This window comes from Colius striatus, chromosome Z (assembly GCF_028858725.1).
Source record: "Colius striatus isolate bColStr4 chromosome Z, bColStr4.1.hap1, whole genome shotgun sequence".
NCBI classification, from domain to species: domain Eukaryota; kingdom Metazoa; phylum Chordata; class Aves; order Coliiformes; family Coliidae; genus Colius; species Colius striatus.
The window spans coordinates 49922625-49949901 of NC_084790.1; the positions used below are offsets into that span (position 1 = coordinate 49922625).

Below are 27277 nucleotides of genomic sequence, written 5' to 3' on the forward strand. Positions count from 1 at the left end.
AATCTGCAGCTTGCAAGCTGTCAGGAAAAGATGCCCTAGCTTTTAATGTTTACTGATGGCACATTATTTCATTGCTGTGTTTCTCACACAGAGAAAGGTTTGTCATGTGTAGAAAGATGTTTGGTGTAAATCATCATAGATACCCATTTTAGAGAAGCTTATTTTACAGACAGGCTTGAAAGGCATGCCACAGAGCACACCTTAACGCATTTGGTGCTCTGATGCTTTCCATAAGACCAGCAATACGGTGCCCTCTGCGCAAGTATGGCTGGCACACAGCATCATCCTCCAAGCACCCAGCCAGCCCACCAGCCAGGGATTGTACCCTGCATTCAATAGCCCTTTACAAATTCTTCCCACTTTTAAGCCTCCACTCTGGGGTACATTTACACAACTCCAGGGAATCATTCCCCTTTTGCTCCTTGCTTCCACTGCTTTGCACTATTACCCCCACTATGATACATACACAACACCAGTGTCCTGAGCATAACTATACCATAGCAGGGCAATTCCTGGGCAGTGATGGATGCTTGGCTCAGAAACCACTGCAACTTTTATTGCCTCCATGCATAAATTCTGCATTTGGCCCTGCAATAGGCAGACTTCTAGGAAGCATAATAATGGGTAATGAAAAGTTTTTATATTAAGGCAATTTCATTTTTTTTTCCAAGTTTCTTACATACAGTACCAAATTTTATGGTTCTCCCATCTGCTTTGAAAGCAACTACTACTTAACCAGCTTATAGTGCATTTTAGATGGCAGAAGAGCTGAAGTTGTCAGACTAGCTTTATCACTACCCTTGCAGCACACATATATCACCAATAACCCAAAAGTTTTAACAACACAGGTAGGAGCAATAAGACCCAGAATTAGAATCCAGGTTCTCATCTGCACTACACACCCAAAGCCACAGAGTGTTCCTGCACCACAAGCATTTATAGCACATTTTACAACTGCAAATTGACAAGTTCTCTTCCGAGGGCAGGGTAGCTGTTTGTCTTCTGGGTAATTGAAAAGTTATGCATGCAGTTAACCATCATCCTGTCAGAATAAATCTGTAATCAATGTCACAATAACAATCCACTTGTCAACACTTCTCAACTCATGAAAAGATGTAAGATGTTCTCCCCTTCAAGCTGTTACACTTGCAACTAGTGAAGGTCACTGCTTCCAAGCCAGAACCTGCCTAGCATTTACAGTCACTAGAGGGCATGTTAAATCCTTTCAAGCTTGAGAGCAGCTCCATTCATTCACTTGAGACGATTCATTGACAGTTCTTCCCCCAGACTCAAAATTGTCAGGCTCCAAATCCATTCATAGCTCTCAGTATCTACTTCTAAAACCAATTTCAAGCCTTAGTTGTCAAGAATGAAGCTAGCATGCAGTAAGAACAGTGGAATACATTAAGCGTTCACAGTCATGTCTGGCTGCAGCTTCAGAAACTGATAACCACCATCTCACCTCTTTAATTTGCAGCTAACACAAGGCTAATACTGAATGCAAGCACTGTGGGCAATTACAGGAAGGATATTTTCAACTACTATTTCTCCTTTTACAAACAAACAGATAACCCTATGAGTTTTCTCTTTTTCACATGCACTGTTATCTAAAAGGTTCTCTGATGACCTCATGTGATTTGGAACTGCAAAATAAAAACTTTGGAAGGGAATATTTTTTTGCTAGGTTTCTAAAGAAAACATTCCTTCACATATGCAACTGAAGTAGTTTAAGGTTGTACTAATTGAAGAATGCATGCCAGTTCCTGAACTCACTTGAAATACAGATATATCACTTACATTTCTGAAGAACAGTTTGGCTTAAAGAATCTCTTCCCCTGTCAGTGTTCAACCTGGGATTGTAGAGATTACCCTGAAATCTCTCTTCCTGTACATGACAAAATAGAGAAATATGGACAGCTGGAAACCAAGCAAACGTTGAAGCACCAAGAGCCATTTTCACAGCTCTCTAACTCAAATGGAGGTCACATAGAAGCCTGCACATACCTATCTCTACATCTATTCACAAGAAAAGCAAAAGCAATTATGGGAGGCTAACACACAAACAGCTTCAGATAACAATGACTCTAGAATATTAAGAGATCTCACAAATATCCAAGTTTCTGCAAGATGCACACATGCTCTTAGCAACTCTGTGACACTGCTATACCCCACCTCTTAATATATCATAGAATTTAAATGTTGGTAAGTAGAAGCACATCTTCTCTAAAGCTTGTGAAACACTGATACCAACAGCAAACAATAGAGTACACAGCACCCTAAAGCCCCTACTTAACCAGCTTACTTATAAGTCTGACCACATGTTGCTTTAAAAAGCATCTTCACAAGTCCTAATTGTCAGCAGGAGAGTCTCTCAGAGGGCTGTCACTTGTGTCGTGGTGGGGAACACTGTGGGTTCTGCAGGAACTGTGTCTAGTAACACGGGATTCACATGGTCTGTAGTGAACAACAGACAAAGCACTTCCTAATGTTACTCTATACCCAAAGACAGGAGGTACAGTGTCACAGTGCTCCTTCTCCAGTCAGTGGATTGGTGAGATACTTGCATCAAAAAATATTTTTTAAGGGAACGCAGACTTAAATCCCTCAGCAGCTGCCCTATCCCATGAAGTACTTGCCCAGAGCAGCTGAAAGACAGGAATCAAATGCAAAGCCACATCTACTCAGTCAGTGAGCACTGACCCCTCCACTTACTGGGTTGTTTTTCTGATCCAGAACTGGAGGTATAGCAACACATTAGTTCTTTTGCATGTCTCAGGAATTACAGGACCAGTTTTAGAGTCTCTAGTCCCAGAGTAGCAGTGAAGTCACAGGGATCTCAACATCTAACAGCCACAAAACTACAGCAAAAGCCTCTAAAAGCATGTTTCTTGTGAACACTCAATTTCATGTTTCCAATGCAGTCAGATCCCATTAGCACATTATCTGTGGGCTCCTCACTTGCAGCAGAGGTTTACACAAAGTAGTGCTATAAAGATTACCAAAGAGTAAAGTTGCTGCCTCACCTTTTCTGGTCTGTAAAAAGGCATTCATGTCTCCCCAAAGCAGTTTCTGCAAGAGCCTGAACAAACACTTCTTCCAAAGATCAACAGCTCTCCAGGACATGGCAGCTGGAAAAGGAGGATCTCAGCATGTGAAAGTACACTCCTGACAAACGAACTGTTACAAAGCATGTTTGGTCAGCCCAGGTAATTTCTTCCTCTAGTCCAAAGGCAAAAAGACACATCATTACAAAGCTTCTTGAATGCTACAGTATAGCACAATGGTATATATGCCAGGCAGAATGTACCACTTGATGCTCAACTACACCAGCAGCATGGCAGGCAATCATCACATGTGCCCTGGCCCACGTGCTGTGATTTACTCCATCATTAATACATAGGGAAGTAAAGGCCTTAGTTGCTCTCAGGTGAACATGAACTATACTCTTACTGACCAGAGTCCAAACAGCGCAGAACAACCTACACAAAGATTAATACTTCAGCCCTTCAACACTAAGCAAAGAATAAAACATTCCTTCCATTCCACCATTACAGTCATAGGTTCTTTTGAACAGCAACTTCATATGAATCCCTTAGGCAAGGTGCAAACACAAAGTCCCTCTGCTTCCTCTCATATCCACAGTTGTGTTCCTGCCTGTACAACTCAGTCTCAAGCTTTCCTTTATCATTCTTTTAGATGTGAAAGTTTAGGCAGTGATGGATAAGAATCCCCACCAGCCCCCTCCGATAGCCTGCTTTCCTGCCCCTTGGTATGCTCCATAGGGCTCTGTAATGACTCAGCTGCTATTGATACCTTAGTGAGGCCACCTCAGGTTACACTTAATATTAACTAGGAGCTGCTCAGGGTGCAGAATGAAGCTGTCAGTTTGATCTGACAAGCAGCTAATCTTACAGGTGGAGTATGAAGTCAAATAGGCTTTTGAGTCACACTACAGATAATCCAAGTGGCAAAGAGGAAAGTAAAGGAGTAATGAAAATGCTATGCACTCTCTCGGTGAAGCTGAACCTACAAACTACACCAACATGAGGACATCAGAGCATGAACTAGCTTCAAATTTGTCACTCACAATTCCTTTTACAGGAGGGTAATGCCTAAAAGAAATGGGGAAAACTATGGGAAAGAGAACTGGCCCTGAAATTACTGTACTGTTAGCTTCAATGCATGCTATGGGATAAGTGCCATGTGGTTTAGTCTCCAAAAAACAAAGGTCACATCCATCATTACTCAGAAGCATTATTCCACAACTATACACACTGAGCAATGACCCATAATGTCTGCACAAATTACCTCAACATCCCAGGGAGCAGGTCAATGCATCCTGTACAGAAACTAGCACAAAGGTTTCTTCTCTCTCCTTCAGAACTTTTCTTATGCAAATATCACTACCCAAGCAATTGTTGGATTGATTGATGTCACTGACACCTGCATAAGACAACTCTGGCCTATCTGCACAATTGTATAACTATCTAGACCAAAAACCTGTTCAACTCAATAGCTGGTAGCCCATCTGCTAGGTAAGGGCCCTCAAGGACTGTGACCTGAAACAGCAAGTATACTTGTTGATCAATACCTCTGTGAAGATAGAGCTACTTCAGGGACAGGTATATCCCAGCTAAGTAGGATCCTTCCCACAATTTCATCTCATGAAGCACCCTAACATCAAACATTTTGGCTTTAGAGAGTTACTACCAGCCACATTCACTAGTGCTGTATTAGGCTTAAGGTAGACAAAGAGGAGAGCCAATGTTCATAAGTAACAGTGTCAGAAGACTAGCACTCCCAGAATTATTTTTTGAGAAACCTATACAAACCAGCTTACCAAGAAGTACCTTAACACTTTATGCTTACAGTCAACTAGTTGTACAGTTATATTGCAGTGTTATGCATTTATGTCTAAGCACAAAGCTTCAAAGAATTTCCTGTAGTCTGAAAGAAATGGACTTAAAATAGAGCATTTAAATGGCATTAGTTCACTCATGAGCTGCCAGGACTGCATGGTCCACAACTTTGCTCGTAGAGAAACAACAGTATGAAACCTGGCAGAATTCTCATGTAGTACCAAGCATTCATAGGACCCCAAAACCCCCCAAGGAATGGAGTAAGCTCCAAAACAACCCTCCATGGTCTCGCAATCTGACAACTGGAGCCACTTGAGCTTTTTATGATGCTATAGTGCTAAAAAACTATTAGCTTTAACTGAAGCCAATTACGCACTTCAGGGTTTGACCTTTTAAGTATATTAAACCACATGTACATTTTTACACAGCAGCTGCCAACTGTGATTTTAATCAGTGACCAGTACCGAAACTAGCCATTGCAAATCAATTTAATAAAGCCCAGTACAACAAAGTAGGCAGGTTTTGGAACCTAAAGGGGATTATTTGATTTTTCTATTGCAGAGAAATTAGAAAAGAATGAGGATTTACACTTTCAAAATAAAAAGCTACCTCTCAAAAGAAATTTCCTTGATAGTTTTCCTTCACTGTGTCTTCATTGCCCCAACACTGAAAACTAAAGCTTCTGCGTTTCACACAAGTTCCTGTCCTATTGAATGGCTAAGCAAGAAGAAATAAGACAAATGCTGGCAGTCCTGGTTATGAAATTGCAGCATATACTCTGTGAAACAAGGTGTATTGCATTTCACACATGAATAGAAAAGGTTAGTACAATGAGGTCTCCAATGGCTCAAATTCAAGTTTAGTATAAGAAACCGTAATTTTCAAGAAGCTAAGAGAAATAGTGTCTGCTTAATTACGGATGATTATAATGCTAGCCAGACACAATAGATTTACTGCAAACTTGATTTGCATTATATGCCAAAACTTCAATCATGGTTTATAATCCCTCAAATCTGTATTATCAGGGGGATGTCAAATGCCCACCAAACTTGCTCTGTCACTCCCTCTCCTCAGCTGGGGACAGCTAAGAACATGTAACAAAAGGCTTATAGGTCTAAATAAGGACAGGGTCACTCACCAATTATCATTATGAGCAAAACAGGCTCAACTTTGAGAAATTATATCAGAAGAAAGAAAAATAGAGTCTTAAAACATCTTCCTCTCACCCTCCCCTTCCTATACTCCAGAGTTTTCTACTTTTTCCCCACTAGAAGCACAGGGGAAACAGGGAATGGAGGTTATAGTCAGTTCATCACAGATTGTCTCTGCTGCTCCTTCCTCCTTAGGAGGACTCCTCATACTCTTCCCCTGGTCCACCATGAGGTTCCTCACACAGGAGGCAGTCCTCCACAACTTCTCCAGGACAAGTAATTCCCACAGGCTATAGTTCTTCATAAATTTCTCAAGAGTGTGACCCTTGCATGGGCCCAGTCTTTCAGGAAAAGACTGATGCAGCATGGCTGCCCTACAGGGTCTCAAGTCCCGACAGCAAACCTGGTCCTGCATGAGGTCCTCTCTCCCCACAGGTTCACATGTGCTGCCAGAAGCCTGCAGCAGTGTGTTTTTCATATAGGGTCACAGCCTCCTTTGGGCACATCCCCCTGCTGCAGTGCAGGCTCCTCCTGGGGCCATGGGTGTATCTCTTCTCCCCCATGGCTGAAGAGGCAGGGTCTGCCTCACCATGGGCTGCACAAGAATCTCTGCTCCAGGCCTGGAGCATCTTCTCACTGCCCTCTGGACTGGCCTTGGTGTCTGCAGAGTTGTTTTTCACATTCTTATTCTCTCAAAATGCTCCTGTGCAAGTTTTTTTTTTTTACCTTTTAAAATATGTTCTCACAGAGGCACTATCACTGTTGTTGATGGGCTTGGCCTTGGCCAGTAGTGAATCCATCTTGGAGCCAGGTGGCTTTGGCTTTGTCACACATGGGGGAAGCTTCTGGTGGCTTCTCACAGAAACCACCCCACTGCTAAAACCTTGCTATGGAAAACTAGTCCATTTTTTACAGTGCAGTAATGCACATCTGCAAAGAGACAAGCAACAGCAAAAGCAAAGTTCAAGGCAGAATCTGATGTTCTAGGTATCAAACAATTGTTGGAAAGGAGGATATTAGTGTAAATTTTATCTATTAAAATTAATCTCATAAGGCATTGGGGCTTGTGACAGCTCTTCATATCCACTTTAAGTCTGTTATTGAACAGAAGAATTTCTCAAGTGGCACTGGGAAATGTATTGATGGAATATCTGGAGAGTTTCTGTTAGAGAGGACTCCATTGTTTGAAGTGAGAAAATTCCTACTCTTAATTGCTTATTCTTGAGTTTATTGTTCTCAAGAGTTCAAGGATACTGGATATTTTCCTTTTTTTTTCCTTCTTTTTTAATATGCAATAAATTTTCTTTAAAGGTAAAAGTAAGAAATCAAGCTACATAGAAGAGCAACCAAAAACTTGATTTTTCAGATGTGTGGTTTTGGGGAGAAAAGGGTCAGCAGTCTAAGAGAACAAAATGTTTTTTTCTTCAAAATCAAATATAACACCCTATTCAAACATCACTGGTCTCAGCTGATACTACCAGTCTTTTCATTGTGTTTAAAAACCAATTTCCTGTGCTGCATACATATAACAGATACTGTTCCTAGCACAGAAGGCATTTGCAGAAGCAAAAGCTACCAGCAATAAGATTCTTCTTTCATATTAAACTTGGAAAGTTTTTATTAAAGCCGGGCTAGCGGAAGTAAGTGTGCAAACAGTGGTCTGAACAGCAGCTGAAAGTACACATTCTTCAACCATTTAATTAACTCTGGCATTTAAAAATGCAGAGCTGCTATAAAATATTATTTTGATAACAAATACAGTAAGGAAAAAAAATAAGTCCTGCTGTTGTACTGTCACAGCCATGCTCTACCCCTATCATTTGTTATTTATTACTTATTTCAGTGTTTCTCTTCAATATGGGCTAAAATACATTGTATTTGCATGCTACCGATTAGCTGAAATGGTATTTGCTGTCATTTCTGCAGCAGTCAATTGAATGGAAAAACTCACCTTGCTTTACCTTTTTCACTCTATTTATTGTCATTATTATTCAGTGTCCTGTACACTAAAGAGTCTTCTCTATTCATTCAGGTTTCATAGAAGAAAAAAATCTTGCAACTGTAAACAGAAGTCACATGTGTCAGAGAAGCAGTTCTTACCTCCAGGACATGAGACACTACTGAGAGAAAGCAGTCAGCAGCCACAGCTCTGGGACATTTCGCAACCAGCTGCTGCACCTGGGGTCAACATAACCAGTCTCATCTCTTCCCATCCAGCCTCACTACCACAAACACGTAGCCAGAAAGGATGTCCTGTGCATCCCACAGGGACTACCCCAGCACTAGGGAACCCAGATAGAACCCCTCCACTCAGCAGCAGGAAAAGCTGATCCATCAGTTGCTGCGTCCTGTGGAACTGCACCCCCAGTTCAGCTGAAGGGCAGAACACACCATGTGCTGTTGAGGCAGCCTGTGCCTGACACCTAAGCCTCATCAATTTGCACTGGTCTTATTTTGACACAGTTGAATTATGACCCCGTTGCTCCCTACAAGGCTATCTATATCACTTTCCTGATTAATTAGTTTTGTTCTGGCTCTCTTGTGACAAAGAAAATGCTATAACTGTGCAAGTGCAAAATAGACACTGCATGTCAATCACAAAATGGTAGTGACTGGAAGAGACCTCTAAAGATCTAGTCCAATCCCCCTGCTAAAGCAGGTCCACACAGGAGCACATCCAGGCAGGTTTTGAAAACTCCACAACCTCCCAGGGCAGCCTGTCCCAGGGCTCCCTCAGACTCATAGTAAAGAAGTTTTTCCTCAAGTTTAAAGGGAACTTTTTGTTCCAGCTTTTGTCTGTTACCCCTAGCACTATCACTGGACAATAGGGAAAAAAGTGTTGCCCCATCCTCTTCACACACACCTTTCAAATACTTGAAAAGTATTAATAAGGTCCCCCCTCAATCTCTTCTCAAGTTGGAAGGGTCCCAGATCCTGCAGCCTTTCCTCATAAGAAAAATGTACCAAGTCCTTTGATCATCTTGGTGGTCCTGCACCAGACTCTCTCCAGAAGTTCTCTGTCCCTTTTGAGCTGGGGAGCCCAGAACTGGACACAGGACTCTAGATGAGGTCTCACCAGGGCAGAGTAGAGGGGGAGCAGAACCTTCCTCAACCTACTGGCCACACTCTTGATGCATCCCAGGATGCCACTGGCCTTCTTGGCCACGAGGGCACATTGCTGGCTCATAGTTTATTGCCACCCAGTACTCCCAGGTCTTTCTGCAGAGCTGCTCTCCAGCAGGTCAACACCAGCCTGTACTAGAGAATGGGGCTGTTCTTCCCAAGTCAACATGTTTAACCCCTAATCAAGTACACAAACAGGGCAATGAGGATATACATTTTCTCATTCTGGTGTTTCAACAGGTCAGTGCTGAGAAGAACACAGCCATACACCTTTGCCATCTCAGCCTATCCCTGCCTCTGTCTTGGCCTCCCACATGGCATTGTTCACTTTCTGTGGAAGCAGGACTAGGGGCTACACAGTCAGGAGACAGATGTTTCTGCTCGTTGCTGCAAGTTTATTTTGTATATGTTCAGTGTCAGGCTGTTTTCACATTAAAAGAGTCCATCTCAAGGTGCAGCTGAATTATTCCAACAGTTCTCAGTAAAGGGAGAATTCTTCTTCTTCTCTTTTTTTTCATAGCAGCTCTGTCTACCTGAAAGCACACACAGAGCCTCTGCCATTCCTCACTATTACCATCCTCTTATCCCTAACAAGCATTGGGGCCAGGGCACCGAGACAACAAGAGAAGGGCCCAGCAGCATCAGTTTGCCACATTGACTCCAATCACGTTAACCTAACCCTTTGTCAGGGAAGCACATCTTACATCATCTTTAGTCATCCACACCTCATGCAGTTGCAAGCATTGGCCGTGAATGTTACCAGTAAAATTCCAGCTTTGCAAATAAAGATTCAGAAGTGCTTCAAGGTACCTAACAGCCCTGGGAGTGACTGTTGTGGCTGCCAAGTTCCATCATCTGCTGGCAGACCTAAAGAAGGATTTCTTGTAGCAAATCATTAATGGCATGAACCCACACGAAAAAAAATACAAGGAAGAAGGATATTACTCATAGCAGATAATAATTTAAGTCATTAATCATAGAATCATAGAAGGGACATTTAGAGATCATCCCGTTCAACCGCCCTGCTAAAGCAGATTCACCTACATCAGGTTGCACAGTGACATGTCCAGGCAGGCTTTGAAGACCTCCAAAGAAGGATACTCCACATCCTCCCTGGGCAGCCTGTGCCAGGGCTCCCTCACCTGAACAGTAAACAAGTTTTTCCTTATGTTTAAATGGAACTCTTTGTTTCAGCTTCTTTCCATTACCCTTTGTCCTATACCGAGATACAACAGAAAAAAAAGGAATGCCCCAACCTCCTGACATCACCATTTAGATATTTGTAAATACTAATGGGATTCAGCCCCCTCAGTCTCCTCCAGGCTGAACAGCCCCAGTTCCTGCAGCCTTTCCTCCTAAGGAAGATGTTCCAGTCCCCTGATCATCTTGGTGTCCCTGCACCGGACTCTCTCCAGAAGTTCTCTGTCCCTCTTGAGCTGGAGAGCCCAAAACTGGATACGGTACCTCACCAGGCCTCACCAGGGCAGAGTAGAGTGGGAGAACCCCCCTCAACCTGCTGGCCACAGTCTTAATACATCCCAGGATGCCATTGGCCTTCTTGGCTATGAGGGCACATTGCTGGCTCATGGTTAGTTTACTATCACCCAGGACTCCCAGGTCTCTCTCTGCAGAGCTGCAATCTAGCAGGTCAACCCCCAGGCTGTATTGGTGCACAGGATTGTTCCTCCCCAGGTACAGGATTCTGCATTTGTCATTGTTGAACCACATGAGGCTCCTCTCCACCCAGCTCTCAATTAATTGTAAAAATAACTTTGTATTTCCTTATGTCAAGGAATAAACTAGAGGACTAGAGTTCAAAGTGACAAGTAGCTCTGGGAAGGAAGGGTTTTAAAATAAGCCAAGACAATTAATTACAAATAATAAAAGAAAAAATGTTAGATTTTTAGACATTGTTATGCCAGAAGCCAGCAGGTAGGTGAATTGCAACAAACCAAGGAAAACCTTGAGTAGAATCAAATCTTGACTCACTGAGGTTTCCTCAGATGAATGGGCTCAGTGAGCAAGATGGAGATCTTGCTCTCTTCCCTCTGTGTGGCTGCATCCCATTCCCTTTCTTTTGTCAGCACTGACCCCTTGATCACACCAGTCAGCACCCTCAGCCATCATAAGATTAACTCGGCAAAAGAGCTACAACTTTTCTGCCAGCATAGCAAGCTGACTCAGCTGACCAAGGACAATCTCTTGCAACTGTGCTATGGAGGCAATAGGACTGTGTGGAGCAGGATAGTCCTCTCTGGCAGCAGTAAGACACTTGCTGTCTCAAATATATAAATGAGGAACTACTCTGCACTGGAAAGAGGAAGAAAGAGCAAAGGAAACAATACAACAGTATAATGAATAGAAAGTAAGAATGGTCGATTTTTTTAACAATGCCTCTAGGACAAGATCATTGGCAGCTAGCTGCCCCACAACTGCTAAATAAGTAACCATCACTGCCATGCAGTGATGACAAGCAAAATAGTGAGGAAACAAAGCCCAGGGGAATGTGTTACAGTTGATTACTGGCTGAAGTGTGCTAGGTTACTCCATTTTAAAGATCCTATGGTTTGTCATCACACTGGAGATTCCCAGCTTGCGCTACTGATCAGAGTTCACATGTCTCTAGAGAGTTCCCTAGGAAAGCCATCCAACTAAAGTTTAGGACAAAAAACTTCATCATCAACAAGCACATAATAGAAATACAACACTTAGTGGTGCCTAGGGCAATACATTAAGTAGAACAGGCATCTTTGAAGTGCTGCTATTAACATGATGTAAAAACATTTTATGTTCAGTCTGGTCAGAATTTTTCAAACTACTCCAAAAGGACAACGATGTTGCACCCTGTTTTCTTGCTCTGCAAATATGAAAATATTTTGTAATATTTGTTTTGAGAGTGAAGTGCATAGTACAGTACATTTGCACCAAGGTGATAAAATTCCTGTGCATTTGCAGATCACTGCTTGACTCAGGCTGTCGCTTCAAGAGATGAGTACTCATGGCCAATGAGCTAGAGGAACTGAAGAAAGATCAAAGTCCAAGTAATCTTATTGCCCTGCCTGCACTTGCCACTGAAACACTAGGATGATACAGATCATTAACCCGGTAGGAGCCCAGGTGATTTTTTTTGTCATCTTAGCAACCTGAGTCACTCTACAAGTAGTAGCACCAAGAAGGGAGCCCAACAATACAGCCAGGAACAAAAGACTTTCCCCAGTTAGTTACATAAGCCTGACTCAGGTTCTCACAGAATGAAAGTCTTAGGTTTTAGAATGTAGCCCTTACTTTCATTGAAAATGGTCACCACTGGAACTCTGAGAAGATTGTTTTGATTATTTCTATATCCTTTTTTGGTTAAACTTTTCACATCAGGCATTAGCTTCTCATACTGACTGCTATAAAATTCGAATATTGATTCAAGTAATTCAAGAAGTTGAATTCAAAGTTACAATGCTCAAGAACACAACAAACCTGAACTTCTATATTTAAAAGCCAGATATAAGTGTTCCTTCATTTGCTTACCTTTTTGCTTCTTCTAAGTGGCACAGATACTCATAAGCAATGTTCTGACGCCTTCTCTCATCCATTTCCTCTGCTGAAAGCCTTTCATCGTCCACAATAGCTGCAAACAGAAACCCATATCAACTTACACATTAGGGGTAATTCTTAAAGAGATTTTACTGAGAAGCTAGGCAAAGTGCTACAGAAGAGAAATTTAAATAGTCATCCCTTCTCCTCAAAAGAGACCCTTTATAATATGATGCACAAAGATATTTAGATCAACAAGAAGATGCCATTCTCCATGAATTCTTCAAGTTTCACTTGTTCAAAACCAAGGGTGCATTTCTCTCTGTCAAGCACCTGGCCTGGGGGAAGGATGTAGGATTCAAATATATGGGGCTAAAGTTGGGAGCCAGCAGAGTTTCAGCTTACACTTCCTCATAGAAGTCTGAGGACTCTCATGTGGAAGCTCAAAGAAGCAGTGGATAGAGCAGCACCATGCTATGCAGAGCTTCAGCAGAGACAAAGACAACAACACACTACACACATTATCTCAAGAGCAACTTGGAAACCAGATGCATCTTCAGGAACTTATGATACTATGACAAACTCAGCTGCCTCCCACCAATTGGGGTGATGAGGGCTGTAAAAGCTGTGGTATTCACACCCCTACTTACTGCTGCAAACACATCACCTCCCATTGAAGCACTCTCCCAGTCTGTTAAGGATAACTCTGCCCATCTCCACCTGCAAACAACCCTGATTAGTGTCTACTATTCCACAAGCCATCTCCTTCACTTTGCACCATACAGAGGGTCTTCCTGATCAGATCTGCAATTCTTCCAGCAAAGAGTTTGAAGGCCCATACAATAGTGCTGACTTCTGGCTGAATATCAGTCATAGCATGCAAGGCTTTTAGAAACAGCCTTCACCATAAACCAGTTACCAAAATGACTCATTAGTGTCAGTGGCTGACAGAAGAGCTAGCCCTGCCTTCCCTCATGCTTCTCAGCTGTGTACTGCCATCACCTCTCACATCAGTGCTGGCAGTCCTGTGGCTGCATCAGTGAAGCAGAGTAAGGGGCAGCCCTCACCAAAGAATGATAGCTATAAAGAGACCTGCTTCTAGGAAGATCAGGTCCCTGGTCTGAGCCCCTGCACACCTGCAGGCAGCTGGTGCAGGAACAGGGAGGGGACGGAAATGCAGGGCTGGGCCAGACTCTTTCTGTGGCAGCCCACAAGTCAGTTAGCAGAGAACATCAAGATATCCTGAGTAAGAAAAAAACAACCAAAACTGAAACACACAGGGCCCCTCTCCTCTTCCAGGGCACCATGAAATACTTTGCTAGTTCAACCGCCACACAGATGGCACACGTCACAAGCAAGTTTTCAGTGTTTACCCAGTGCAGCTACCTCACGTGGTAGGTAAATACTTTCTGGTAGCCAATATAAGCAACTCAGGTAAAAGGCACTATAATAAAGTAAGAAGCTAGGCTTTACAAGTACAAACATACATGCAAGGCTGTACCTCAAAAAAATCAACACAGAAATGATTCCATGTGCATTTTCCGAGGACACAAATGACACTGCTCACCTACATTTTGTATTAATGCCACCTTACATTTGTTAACACATCATGTAGTTGCTTTCAGCCTTGTAGTTTCAATTTTAATCACCACAAGCATTGCTATCTCCCATCTTCATTTGCTTGTAAAATGGCTCTTCCTAGTTACCCATAAGTATCATGCACTGATAAAACAGATTCTTGTCTTGCTCCGAGTCCCTTTCAAGGCTGGTAGCTCCAATAAGCATGACTCAGTCTAAAATGAGCTCTCAAATACTATAATCAAGTCATCACTTGCTATGAACCAAAACATCACTTTGGAGGCAAACACAACATGCAGGTAGTAACATCCTGGCAAACTGGTCATGGAGTCTGCTCTACTGCTGCTGCTGCCTATGCTACCACCACATCCAGAATGGACTGCTCCCACTCCCAAACACAACTCCTCTGCTACAGATGGGTTCTGACTTCCCAGAGCAAGTGAAATGTGATGATGAGCTACTTTGCAGAAATTTAATATATATCACTTTATTACTTGTGACATTGAGCTCTAGGGATACTTTTCAAACATCATAGCTCCCCCTCAGCTACCAAAGCCCCACAGGTGAAGACAAACACCATCAGAGGAGCCCAGCTGATCATCCTAGTGGGCTAAGGCCCCGTCAGTCGAGATGGGACAGCCTACACCAGACAAAGTGTTCATCCCCATGACACAGCTCCAATACCCTGTTCCTCTTACCTCATTAAAAAGCCATTTACTTCTATCTCCAAACGCAACTCACCATAGCCATACGCAAAGGAGCAAAAAAGGAAGGTCGCCTGAAAGTAAGAAAACCACACAACCCACCTGATAAGTATCAGTCTAGGAGTTTACCTGAATAACACTAATACTTTACAACCTGGATCTATACATCCAGGAGTCATTCCAACCCTCGACAAGGTTATCCCAGATCAAGCAGCCCTGGACAGCCTCAAATCCCTAATTAAAATCATTTGCAAAGTTTGATTCAGATGGTAGATGAAGACACTGACAGATATTGAGGGACTGTAATACTTGTTCTGCTTTGAAACTCCTCCAATAATGAGGAGAAAGGGCAAGAGGTGAGAACAAGTAGCTTATAGTCATTGAAAAGTGAAAAATCTAGGTGCTTTCTAGAAAGATACTGTATCAGCAGCTCTCAGGTAGAAAACTGGATTTCTTTCCTGCCAAGGACAAAGTGACTGTTTCTGGGCTGAATACTTGAGCACCAAAAAGGAAGAGCAAAGGGAGTGCCAACACCTATAATGATTATACTGGGAGGAGTGTCTCTTGCAACAATAGCTTCTGATAAGATCAGTTACAGGTTTTACCCTCCCAGCACATACAGGCTTCAAAGCAGCAGTGCAATCACATCAAATAAGCAGTTACAGACACTTGTAGAAACAATGACAACCTGCAGGATAGAGGTAGCCCCAGGACCGGTCTGCAGAAGAATCTACTTTGAAGACTTTAAAGTCTAGTCTAGTCTAGTATATTTGACTGAGGCTTCAGTCTTTGACTAGAGTCCTGCATACAGCTTACCATAACTTTAGACAAATACCCTATAAGTATGTCCATCAGTCCAGCCGCACCAAGTCCAACACATAAACAAGCTTGGTCTGAAGACAGAAAGCTCAGTCTTGCCTAACAGGGCACATATTAGAAGACTGGAAAGACTGATGAAAAAAGTAAGCACATTTCTACTATATCAATAACTTCTTCACAATTGCACAAGGGAAGAGAGAGCTACAATAAAGTATGTTACAGGACCAAGAAAGCAGGACTAAGCTTCACCCAAAGGCCTCCAGAGCACTGGATTAGGCCAAGTAAGATCCAGAAAGTCATAAAATGTTGCAACTGAAAAGATGAACATACATCCCCTGAAGGATAAAAAAAAGGGAAAAAAGGCATCTAAAATAGCATCTCAACATCCAATTAAATTTTGTGACTTCCAATTTGGAATTAAGAGGAAAAAATCAAATATTCCCTCAAAGAGAAATGTTAAGATTATGTCTAGTCTACTTACAAGTAGTAATAAAAATGCCAGGGCAGTTAGCCTAAATGTTCTCCATTTCAATTAATTTCAGATCTTGCCACCCTGTTAGCCAGTGGTCAATACATACACAGCATGTGTGCTAGATCACTAAATTCCTTCATTATACATAGAAAAAAAACCACTAAGGGAAGATCGTGTATAAAACACTACATGGAGCAGTGCATAGTACAAAAGCTTCAATTGCCATACCTAATTGCAAACAAACATGAGAGAAGACTTATACTAGCATTCAATACGATGCAACAACTGTGGAAGTAAATTTTTCCCACAATTGACTGAATGGAAGTAAAGTCACATTCTACTAGCAACTGCCTACATATTCTCATTCCACATATTTCTCACAAAAGTCTGTTTACCAGGGAGTGTTCAAAAGTTGAGACTTGAGCATCTTCCATCAGCTGAAATGTTGCACTTATATCCACTCTCACCTTTGGCTGAAATATTTGTCCTGGGTACCACCATCACAGAAGCAGCAAAAGAATAGGCATGGCAGTACCTAGGGCTAGTTTGGGGTTTAGTTATAGACTGCAAAAACTCTGATGCTCTTTAATCCAAAGATAGCTGCTCCAGTTGTTGGCAAATACCTTCAAGTGTGTGAGCTGCTGACCACAGATGCCAACACAACCCAAGGCACTGCCTACACCTACAGTTAACATGGAACAAGCAGCATTTACTGAGTGACTCACATTAGTAGATAACAATGACAGTATTCCAACCTTCTGGATGTAAGTTCTCAAAAATAGGACTACCACTTCAGAAGCTGCAATATAATTACTGAAGCTAGCAAACAGTCCAGGTGTGCAAAAGCCATTGGAGCCATGACCTGACTAACAGTGTCTGGAAAGAGATTCAGAACTTCACATTCACATATGATATATTCCATTTACACAATGGTTTTAAGAACAAGTTCTGGCTGTGTAAACGTTACCCAAGTTACTCCTTGTATTACAACCATTGTAAATATTTTGGGAATCCCAGGGTCACAAAGTTAATTGACATCAATACTGAGCTTACTGGATCTGTCTCATTAGTATGCTCATACTTGGGATAGTATTAAGTAACGTTTTATAACTCTAATTTGCAAGTTTTCGACTGAGCCCATAGATCCATGGATTGTACTTTTAAATCAAGCTGAACTTGAAACTTCTATAATATGTAATCAAAGAGCATAAAAGGAAAAGTAGCATTTGTTTTAAAACTGAACGTAAGTTTGTAGAACATTTTGCAAGCCATAATTCTAAGTTATTCAAGGATAACAATTCCCCAAAACCTACAGCAGCATTTAGGGCTTCCTGGTCATTCATTTCCACTCAGATATCACTATCTATAATAATTTAAGAACAGCACATGACTGTTTCTAGAAAGTAGACCCTTTAATAAGACTTTTGCCACAGACATACCAAAAGACTTCTTATATGCAAGATGGTAAAGAAAGGAACAGAGGGTTTTATTTCCCATGGCTAATCTCCCTCAATTTCCTGTCACCATAGACTTTTTCCCATGGCAAGTGAGACGTGAGCAAGGAGGAGGATTCCTTTGGCACTGCAACAGGGAAGCTCAATACACAGAACATAAGACAGAACAAAATCCTGTCATGGTGACAGAAGAGAATTTGTGAGGTCAGGATTGAGGCATAAGAAGAGAGATACATGAATGAATACTGTAAAATGCTGGAATAGGAGTTTTTCACCAGAGCATCTGAATTAAACATTAGCTAAAGCTCACTTGGTGGTCCCAGCTGTATACAGCCCTGGCCATGCAATAGGCAGGGCAGTGCTCCAGTCCACTGGTGAGCAATTCTGTAAATTTTAGGTATCCCCCTTCACACCTTCCTGCCTCCCCACAAGACCATCCCCAGTATTAGCACACTGAAAAGCACTTAACAGAGCCATGTTGTAACAACTGAAAACACAGTAACAAAAGCCAATATTATTTCTCACAAAAACTCCTGACTGAAACTGTGCTGGCCACAGCCAGCCCCAGTGAAAGCAGAGCTGAGTACAACAGGCTGGAGGCAACATCTCATTTACGTCTACCTGTACCATGAGGACAAGCTGCCAACAAGCAGCATTTGCCAAACTTGTGCTGTAATTTCAAGAAAAAGATAGTTGCATTTTGGACAGTCAAAATGACTTAAGACCTTAGGCTACATGAGAGCATATCATGATTTCATCCTAGTGCAAAAGAGGCCAATAAATTCAGCACCATCTTTTTAGTCATAGTAACACTTGTACTTTAAAGCACCCAGCAGCCCTGGACTGCCTGCCTAGGACACTTAAGTTCTGCGGTTGCTTCTAGGTCAGCAATTGAGGAGCTGCTACTGCATCAACACAGCATCAGCTGACTCCTATAGCCAGAGGAGGTCTGAGCTAGTGATGTCAAGTCAGGCATATTGCTACCTGAGCTGCCCTCAATACAGTCAAGCAAGGAGCTTACAGCACTGCCAGACAGTTGGAAAACATATGGACAAGATTGCTTGTTAAAAATGGACAAAGCTACGAAAGCAGAATGAGTTCCTTTCTGAGCCTGCAATCAATATTGACTTGCAAGTATCTAATGCAACAGTTCATTAAATATGCCAACTTTAATTATCTTAGTAGCATATTGAATGATCTCTGTTAAGGAAAAAATTGGCTTTACAGCATCAAATATCTATTATAGGTGTTTTTTTGTTAAGGTATTTAATATCTATATGTCTATTGTTATGTTGGAAAACATTTATCTTTGGATGAAAAATGTAAAGTTCTGATCAAAACAGGTTTCTATAGGCTTTCGCTGTCAAAGAACACGGTCATAACCATCTAGCTCATGTCGCACAACAATAAAGCCAGATGGCCTGAGCCTTTTTCTGTTTCTCTAGTGAAGGAAATTGAGTCCATTCCCTCTGAACACTTGGCTGCAAGAAAGCGCTCTGAACAAAGGCAATTGCAAGCACACAAAATCCTACCACAGATGTGAACTTGGAGGGCAGATTCACTTGAGATAGCAGACTCATTCACTTTATTATATTATGAGACTCCTCAATATGGCATTTTTCAATTATTTCTAACATCAAACTACTCCCCTTCTCCCTTAAAAAAGTGACTATATGTCTCCTAATCTAGTTATCTCAGTGTTTGACATATGCAGGCTCACATTTTTGTACAGACAAACGCATACATCTTCTGGCCAACATACATACAGACATTATCCACTCTCACAAACTGTGTCACACAGGATCTACAGGGCCACTGTTCTGGACCAGATCTCACTGCCAGACACTGCACAAGGCTGAAAAACAAACAAACACCATTGCACAGGAGTGTTGACAACAGCAAGCCAGTAAAAACTAGAAATGTTTGCTAAACCAGGCTTTCCCTTGAGCTTTCTTATAGAGCCTCCTGCCTATGCATTCACTTTCCCAAGACCTCCTCCCTCAACTTCCTTGATAAAGGGAGGCAGCAATTTCAGCTTGTACTTGCTATCCCAAGTCTGACCACATCTGTTTACAGAGACTGAGCAATACTTATGTAATACACATGAGCCTTAGGACTATCATACCAAGGTGGCAATGGTGCAACAGCAACCACAGCCTGTGCTCTTGAAGCCAAGTATCAAAATTGCATGGTTTCCCAGTCTGCCAAGTGCCAATGCTGGCAGAAGGCTGTGGGACTCCTTAGACAACTGAAGATACTTGAATTCCCATGGAACTTAAAAGGCTCATTTACCCACATAGACACAAGATAAATTTGACATTCCGCGAGTAACTACATGTGTTGCCTGAACATTTAACATTAATCTTTCTGCTTACAGGTAAACACATTCTTTACTTTTAAACCTCAGACTTTCTACAGTATCATCAAGTAAGACTTTAGCAAAGGCAATATATTGAAAGACATAAAGCAGTTCTAATGTTACCTTACTGTATAATACCAGAACATAGCCATGTCTTTTCTAGTAGGGTCCTTTAACCTGGTGCAGAAAAAAAATAACATGGTTCATTTTATGTCAACTAATTGTTCTGTGTGTTTGGAAGAAGGAGAGAGAATAATAGAACTGAAAGAAGTATATCTGGGAGTTCTGGTGGACAGCAAACTAAACATGAGACAGCAAGATACCCTCATGGCCAAGGTGGCCAATGGCATCCTGGGGTGCATTACGAATACAGGAACAAGGAAGGTTTTCCTTCCTCTCTAGTGCACCCTGGTAAGACCACATCTGAAGTACTGCCTCCACTTCTGGATTCCCAAGCTAAAGAGACAGTGACCTGGAGAGAATTCAGTGGAGGGCTACCAAGATGATTAAGATACAGAAAAGGCTGCAAGACCTGGGGCTATTTAGTCTAGAGAAGACTGAGGGGAGGGCCTCATCAACACTTAAAAATACTTAAAGGGTAGGTGTTAAGCTGATGGGGTTAGTCTTTTTCTGTAGTGCCCATTGACAGGAAAAGAGGTCATCTATTGTCTCCAGCAATATTTCACATATCTCCTCAATAAATTTTTGTTTATCCTGAAATACTTGGATAGATGGCCTCCTCAAGGTGCAACAGGTTTCCCCGAGATTTAAGTGTTAAAAGAACATCTTTAAAGCTCCTTTCTACAAACTACCCAGTTGACCTTAAAACTCTTTGCTATTAAATCCTCCAGCCATATTCCTGAAAAAGTTGCAAGCTTAAGAGCAAAAGCTCAGACTGACAGATCTTGAGGAGGCAGTGAATACAAACTACAAGTTATTTATTTCCCTTACAGGCCATCCTATCTCTACCTCCCTAGTCCAAAAGCCATGAAACACAGCTAAGCTTGAAGGAAGCTTGGAAAAGGCTATACTAGTAAGCAGCTGGTCTGATTGGATGACTCAATTTCCACACATTTACAACACAAACTACATTTTTAATGTGGGCTTTAAAAAAAGCAATTTTTTAAAAACAGTTTTGTTGATCACATTAGCACATCACTGGAGGCTCAAGGCATTCAAAACAATATTTCACACTGAGAAATTTCCAACATGTTTCCCTTCTCCAGATGTTAATTCATGAGGAAACAAACAGCAAAGTGTGAAAGGTTCCTCTGTCAGCTTTATACTTTTGCTGCTTTCTTTAAAAAATAAATTGTGATTTGAATTCCATGTATTCTGATACATTTATTATTTGCTCTGTTCATTTCACTGGAATTACTTTCACCTGTTTGCATTTTATTAGTAATATGCATTAACAATCCTCAATAAAAGCACCAAAACTTTACCATATGGATTCCACTTCCTTACATTTTACCTACTTTGACCTCACCTCAACTTAACACAAGGAGAATGTAAACGAAATACTAAAAAGGACAGTTTAACATTTCCAGGCTGGTGAAAAACACTATTCAACTATGAAAGACATAGAAAACTGTTAGCGTCTTACAGCACTTGTAAGTTGGTTTAATCAGAGGAGAAACGTGAAGTCTCTTGCCTACAAATGCCATTAAGTTTATTGCTAGCATTAGAAATTTTATATTTTGAAGTTTTTATTTCACATTTCTCTGGAAAGAATTGCAGGTATACAAGTCAAATACAAACACACCTATGTAAAAGCAGTGACTTGTGGAGAGTAAAATATTTTGAAGATTATCTAAGGAGGCTGAAAAGCTCATCTGTAAGGCATTCACCTCTTCACAAGGAGGTGCAAAGCAGAGGCATTAGAAGTTAATAGCAAAAGATAAGCCTCCAGCCTTCTGCTGAACCTCAAATGCAACTTTCATATGTAGTCACACCAACAGTGGCCACAACCCCACCCATAAACATTTGTGGTTCAAGCACAAGGCAGAAAGCCACTGCAGAAGCAGAGTGGGAGAACAGGAAAGAGGGGCTGGAGACCATAGGGAGAAAGGGCAGGGCACAGATTGAACACGTAAGTGACAGCAAGAAACCCAAATTCAAGTTTGTCCACCTCTCATCTGTTCAGAGACACTCACATCTCTAACTACACCCCTACTTCTGCCATTTCAGATGCTCTGCTTTGCAAACAGCAGCTAAGATGGCCGTAATTAAGTTTTGAGGCCTCTTAGCCAACACATAGAACCAGAATAAAGTATGAGGCTTACCATGGCAAAGGGGGACCCTAGGGACTGAAGAAGCTAAGCATGACCAAGAAGAGCTACTGATGCTCCACCAAAAGGCAAACCAGTTGAAGTCCACAAGAAAGAGCATAATTTGAAGCTTTTCAATCACTGTCATTTTTTTGTAGAAATCCAAAAGACTGAGAGCCATTTAAATAGGAGCCAATTAAGACAATGCCTTGCAAGTGCTGCACAGGTTTTTTGGTTAAATCAGAACAATGTCCAATTTCTACTTCAAAAGAAAGTATCAAAAAGTTCACATGCATTACAGTCTGAGACCACAACAATGATTTATAGATTCACTTGCAGTAAAGCTAGCAAGATGTCATGGTTTGACATGACAGCCTTTTCTGGTAAGGGGCTGTAAAGATGGCTTCTGTAAGAAGTTGCTCGCAACTCTCCCCAGCTCTGAGCCAGATCCACTTCTGGGGCTGAGGCAATTACATGCCTCCACCATCACTTTTTAAGAAGCCAGAAGAGGAGGTTTCTTCCTCCATCTTCTTCTGTCCTTTTTTTTCTTGTGGTTGGGGTGGTGCAAGGAGTAGGAACAGTGAGAGAAACAACCATGGGGATTCCAAGGTCAGTGATGAAAGAGAGGAGGAGGTGTGCTGTAGCAGAGACTCCCCTGCATTCTATGGAGAGAACTGATGAGGCTGAGATTTATTTTCATTTCTTTAAAGACCCCGCATCAGCGGTACAGACTCATTTTGATAAAGAGCCCGCATCAGGGGCAGAGACTCATTTTGCTAAAGCTGGCCCCAGACCAGGGGCAGCGATTCACTTCATTAAAGGCCCCAAGCCAGGGACAGTAACTATGGCTGGAGGAGGCCGTGTCCCATGGTGGGGACCCAACCACTTCACTGCAGACCCTGAGCCAGGGGCAGTGATTTGCTTCAAAACTATGGGCGGAAGAGGCCATGTCCCTTTATCACTATGGCCAGAGCAGGCTGTGTCCCAAGGAGGGCACCCAATATCCACAGCTGTAACTGTGGGGAGGAACCCATGACAAAGCAGCTCATTAAACTTATGCCCAGAAGAGGCCTTGTCCCGAGAGAGGGACCCTGTAACTGCAGAAACTGCAGCCGTGGCGAAGAATCCATCCCTGAGATATTCCCCAAGGACTGTGTCCCGTGTGAGGGACCCTGTATCAGCAGAAGCTGCAGCTGCTGGGAACAACCCACACCAAAGAAGTTCGTTAAGGACTGTGTCCCTGGGGGAGGAACCCCATGTTGGAGCAGGGGAAGAATGTCAACAGTCATCCTCATCTGAGAAGACAGAAGCGGCAGAGCCCATCTGTGAGAGACTGACCACATCCCCCATTCCCTGCCCCCCTGAGCAGCTGGGAGGGGGAGGAGGAGGTAGAGATATCAGGAGCAGTGAGCTGGGCCCAGGAAGAAAGGAGGGATGGGGGAGGGAGATCTTAAAGTGCTGGTTGTCATTTTCTCATCATCCTACTCTGTTTGCTTTTATTCCATTCTGTTTCTTGTAGAATAAACTTTCCTACTCTCCTCTCTAAGTTGAGTACTGGAGTCTGTTTTGCCCAGAACCATAATTGGCAGAGAGCCCTCCCTGCCCTTGTCTCAATCCACAACAACCTTGCTTATCTTTTTACTCCCATTTTGCTGGGGCCTCTGCCATCCTAACAAGGGTGGAGGTGAATGGGGGCACTGAGCGAGAGACTGTCATGGTGCTGCTGTGCTAGCTGGGCCAAACCACAACACAAGAGGACAAGGGGTAATGGGATGAAACTGGAACCCAAAGTACCATTTAAATATAAGTAAAACCTACTTATATGGTAGGGTGAGGGAGCCCTGGCACAAGCTGCCCAGCGAGGGTGTGGAGTCTCTTTCCTTGGAGGTCTTCAAGACCTGCCTGGACATGTTCCTATGTGACCTGATCTAGGTGGACCTGCTTCTGTAAGGGATTGGACTAGATGATCTCTAAAGGTCTCTTCCAACCCTAGCATCCTATGATTCTATGAAATCCCTGCTACCTGGAAGCTGGTTAAGGAGAGACTACTCTTGGCTGTGAGAAAGAAGGAAGACAAGAACAACAGGGACAGGGTGAGCAAGAGAGAGTGGAACGGAAGAGTCCCTCACACACACTGCCCTCATTTCCAGCTTACACTTAATGGTCGGCCTCATTATAAGACAGCTGCTACAGGGAGCACAGCAATGTGGAAAAAACAGCTTCTCTACCACCAGTATCTTGCTGAGGTGAGTCTGCCATTGCTGTTCTATACGGGAGCTATTTTTGCAGAGACTTAGTGTCACAACAAGTTGTTCATCAGCAGTACTTCCGCTGCTCTTGGCCCACGAACTAAAGGCTAACAAGAGTGAGTACAAGTTAAATGACTTTAATTACTAACAGTTTTCATGCAAGTGGTCAAGTTCCAAGGAAGTCTGTACAACTTTAGCAAATTAAACTGAAATAACTGTCACATATACAAACTTGCATATCAAGAAGCTAGTGAAGACTAGATTCTGCTGCTGCCATAGGAGACCAAAAAAAAAAAATCTCAACTGCTCAGAGTCCACATAGGGCTGTCAAGAGGCAGCGTTTGCAGCCTGGACAGAAGCAGCCTACCAATCAGCACTCTCTCACTGCAGTTTTCAGAAAAATGGTACAGATGAATGTTACTGAAATCCACTTCTCTATCAAAAGCCTCTGTAAAAAAAATAACTGCTCTGTAAATGTTTAAGTGTGGCAAATAGAAAGGGGAAACTACTGAGCGTTATTGCCATGGTTCACTGTTATAGGAAACACCAGCCCTTGTTTTGCCTGTTACTACCCACAATACTAAGAAATTTGATTCATTCTTTTCTAAAATAGCTCACATCAGTGAAATTTTCAACAAAGCCATGTGACCTTCTCGTGATCAGTTTGAAGACAAATTGCAACACAAGCAAAGAGCTTGCTTTACATGTGATAAGTTGTCTATTTTCAAAAGCATTCTAACCCATTTATTAAACATTATTATCATAGTTAGAGGTGACAAATTCTAAGTGGCAAGCAGTCATGTCCAATTCTTGCAGGTAAACTGTATACCTATGTTCAGTGGTCAGCTGCCATGAAGCTTCAAACCAAGGCTGATTCATCTCCCAGCCTCCACTAAATCAAAGTGAAGAAATCTATGCTCTGCTGTGGTCTGAAAAGCAGTACTCAAAACAACTTCTGAGTTAAGGTGTAGTGAAATTCCATTTATTGTGAGCCGATTTCATAGAAGCATATCACTATTTTTCCTCAGTAAAAGCTCTGTCCCAGATTCATCTAAACATAATTCCAGCTCTCCCCAGGACTCCTTTAGGTTCCTTTTCAGTTACACCACTGCATATCCATGTGGTCATCTCCAAGCGGTATTTATTCCACTATACTGTATTAAGAACATATGGAATTTAAGACGTGTTTACCATTGAACAGAGGCCAGATAGATATCGACTGGGTAAGTCAGTTAAAAGACCTAAAAACCTCAGAAATAAGCAGCATATACACATAATATATAATAATATACATATTTTCTATATAAGATATAATACATAATATATAAGTCATATCTCATTCCTACAGTTTTTGTGGCCCTGCAAGTCAAGAGTACTTTTACCAGTAGAAAAGGGTTGGAAAAGCATCTTAAATATTACTTTATGTACAAAAAGCATTGGCTTTTCTTTCTTGTTCAAGTAGTTTCATATTTAGACAACTTCCTTCAATTTTCTTACTACCATTGTATCTCCTGCCAAACACTGCCATGGCTGCATTGACACAGATCTATGAAGCTACGGTGCTATTGACAAAATTCCCTCAAAACAACTTCCATGACTCAAAACTGCCCTGGCAGTAGGAGATCTAAGAGCAAGCCCCAGCCCTGTCAGGCAGGCAGAAAACCAGACTAGCAGCAGCATGGGAGCAGAAGCAGCCCCGCAGGGGAAGACCATGGTGACAATGCACGCTGCTCCTTCTCATGTGCCTCAGATCATGTTTTGTTTGCTACCTGCACATTCTGCTGCCCCACAGCATACATGCTTTCCAGATCTTTATGTGCAGCAGGGACAGAGCTTAAATGAACTTGACCTGCATTCCCCTAGTCTCCTGAGCTCATCCCTGCTCCAGCTACTACATCATGTTGGCAGATTTGCCTGTAGGTTTGTGCTGCAAGCTAGACCAGTAACCTAATCCAGCCAAAATCAATACTGTAGAAGGACTCAAGGTTGCTTCCTCCTCCAACAGAGCCATCTGAAAACACATACAAAGCCACAGCTTCAGGGTGCAGTTCCAGAGCAATTTAAATAAATTTAAATTCTGGCTACAGTCCCACCTGGCCAGAAACTTCTCCCTGCTTCTGGCTAGCAGGCACAGCTGGGAGATCTGCAACCAGCCACTGCAAAGGCTGAAGTGGCTGCAAATCCAGCGATGCAAGGAGAGATTAGCTTCTTGACAGATTAGGTCTCCTCACCATCATAGGGGTGCTGGCAAGAGGAAGTCCACAGCAGCCTGACAGAGCAGCTGAAGGGACCTCAGCAAGTTCAGGCCGCTGAAACCTCACCGGTTGCAGCAATCTGCAGCTAGGTGGGAGCTGGGATCCCAATGTAAATAACACCAGTTAAAAACAGCAACATCTCTTGTGAAAGATTATTACCCTGAAATGAGAATCATGTTTTCGGCAAAGCAAATCTGTGTCTTCATTTAGTTTTCAAGCTTTTTACCTTGTTTCTAATCACTTCAACCAGACTACTAGACACAGATATCCCCTGTACTCACCTGATCCCCAAAACAGTGTAGCTGCTTCAGCAGGGGGATTGGACTAGATGATCTCTACAGGTTTGACATTAGAACCTTATGAAAGAGTGGTTGCCTTCATGAAGCACATTTGTCTGCAGGGTGCAGACACTTGCCATCCCAAATGTCTCAGGATTAACCTGTGCTGTGCTCCTAG

General features: G+C 42.4%; 1 protein-coding gene across 3 annotated transcripts in view; it reads right to left on the reverse strand.

Annotated features, from left to right (window-relative positions):
• Positions 1-27277, reverse strand: part of IQGAP2 (IQ motif containing GTPase activating protein 2) — a 130927-nt gene that overhangs the window by 97471 nt on the left and 6179 nt on the right. For all 3 annotated transcript variants that reach the window (XM_062017741.1, XM_062017739.1, XM_062017742.1), the window contains exon 2: positions 12656-12755. In XM_062017741.1, coding sequence (XP_061873725.1) covers positions 12656-12755 — 100 coding nt within the window. The remainder of the gene's footprint in view (positions 1-12655; positions 12756-27277) is intronic.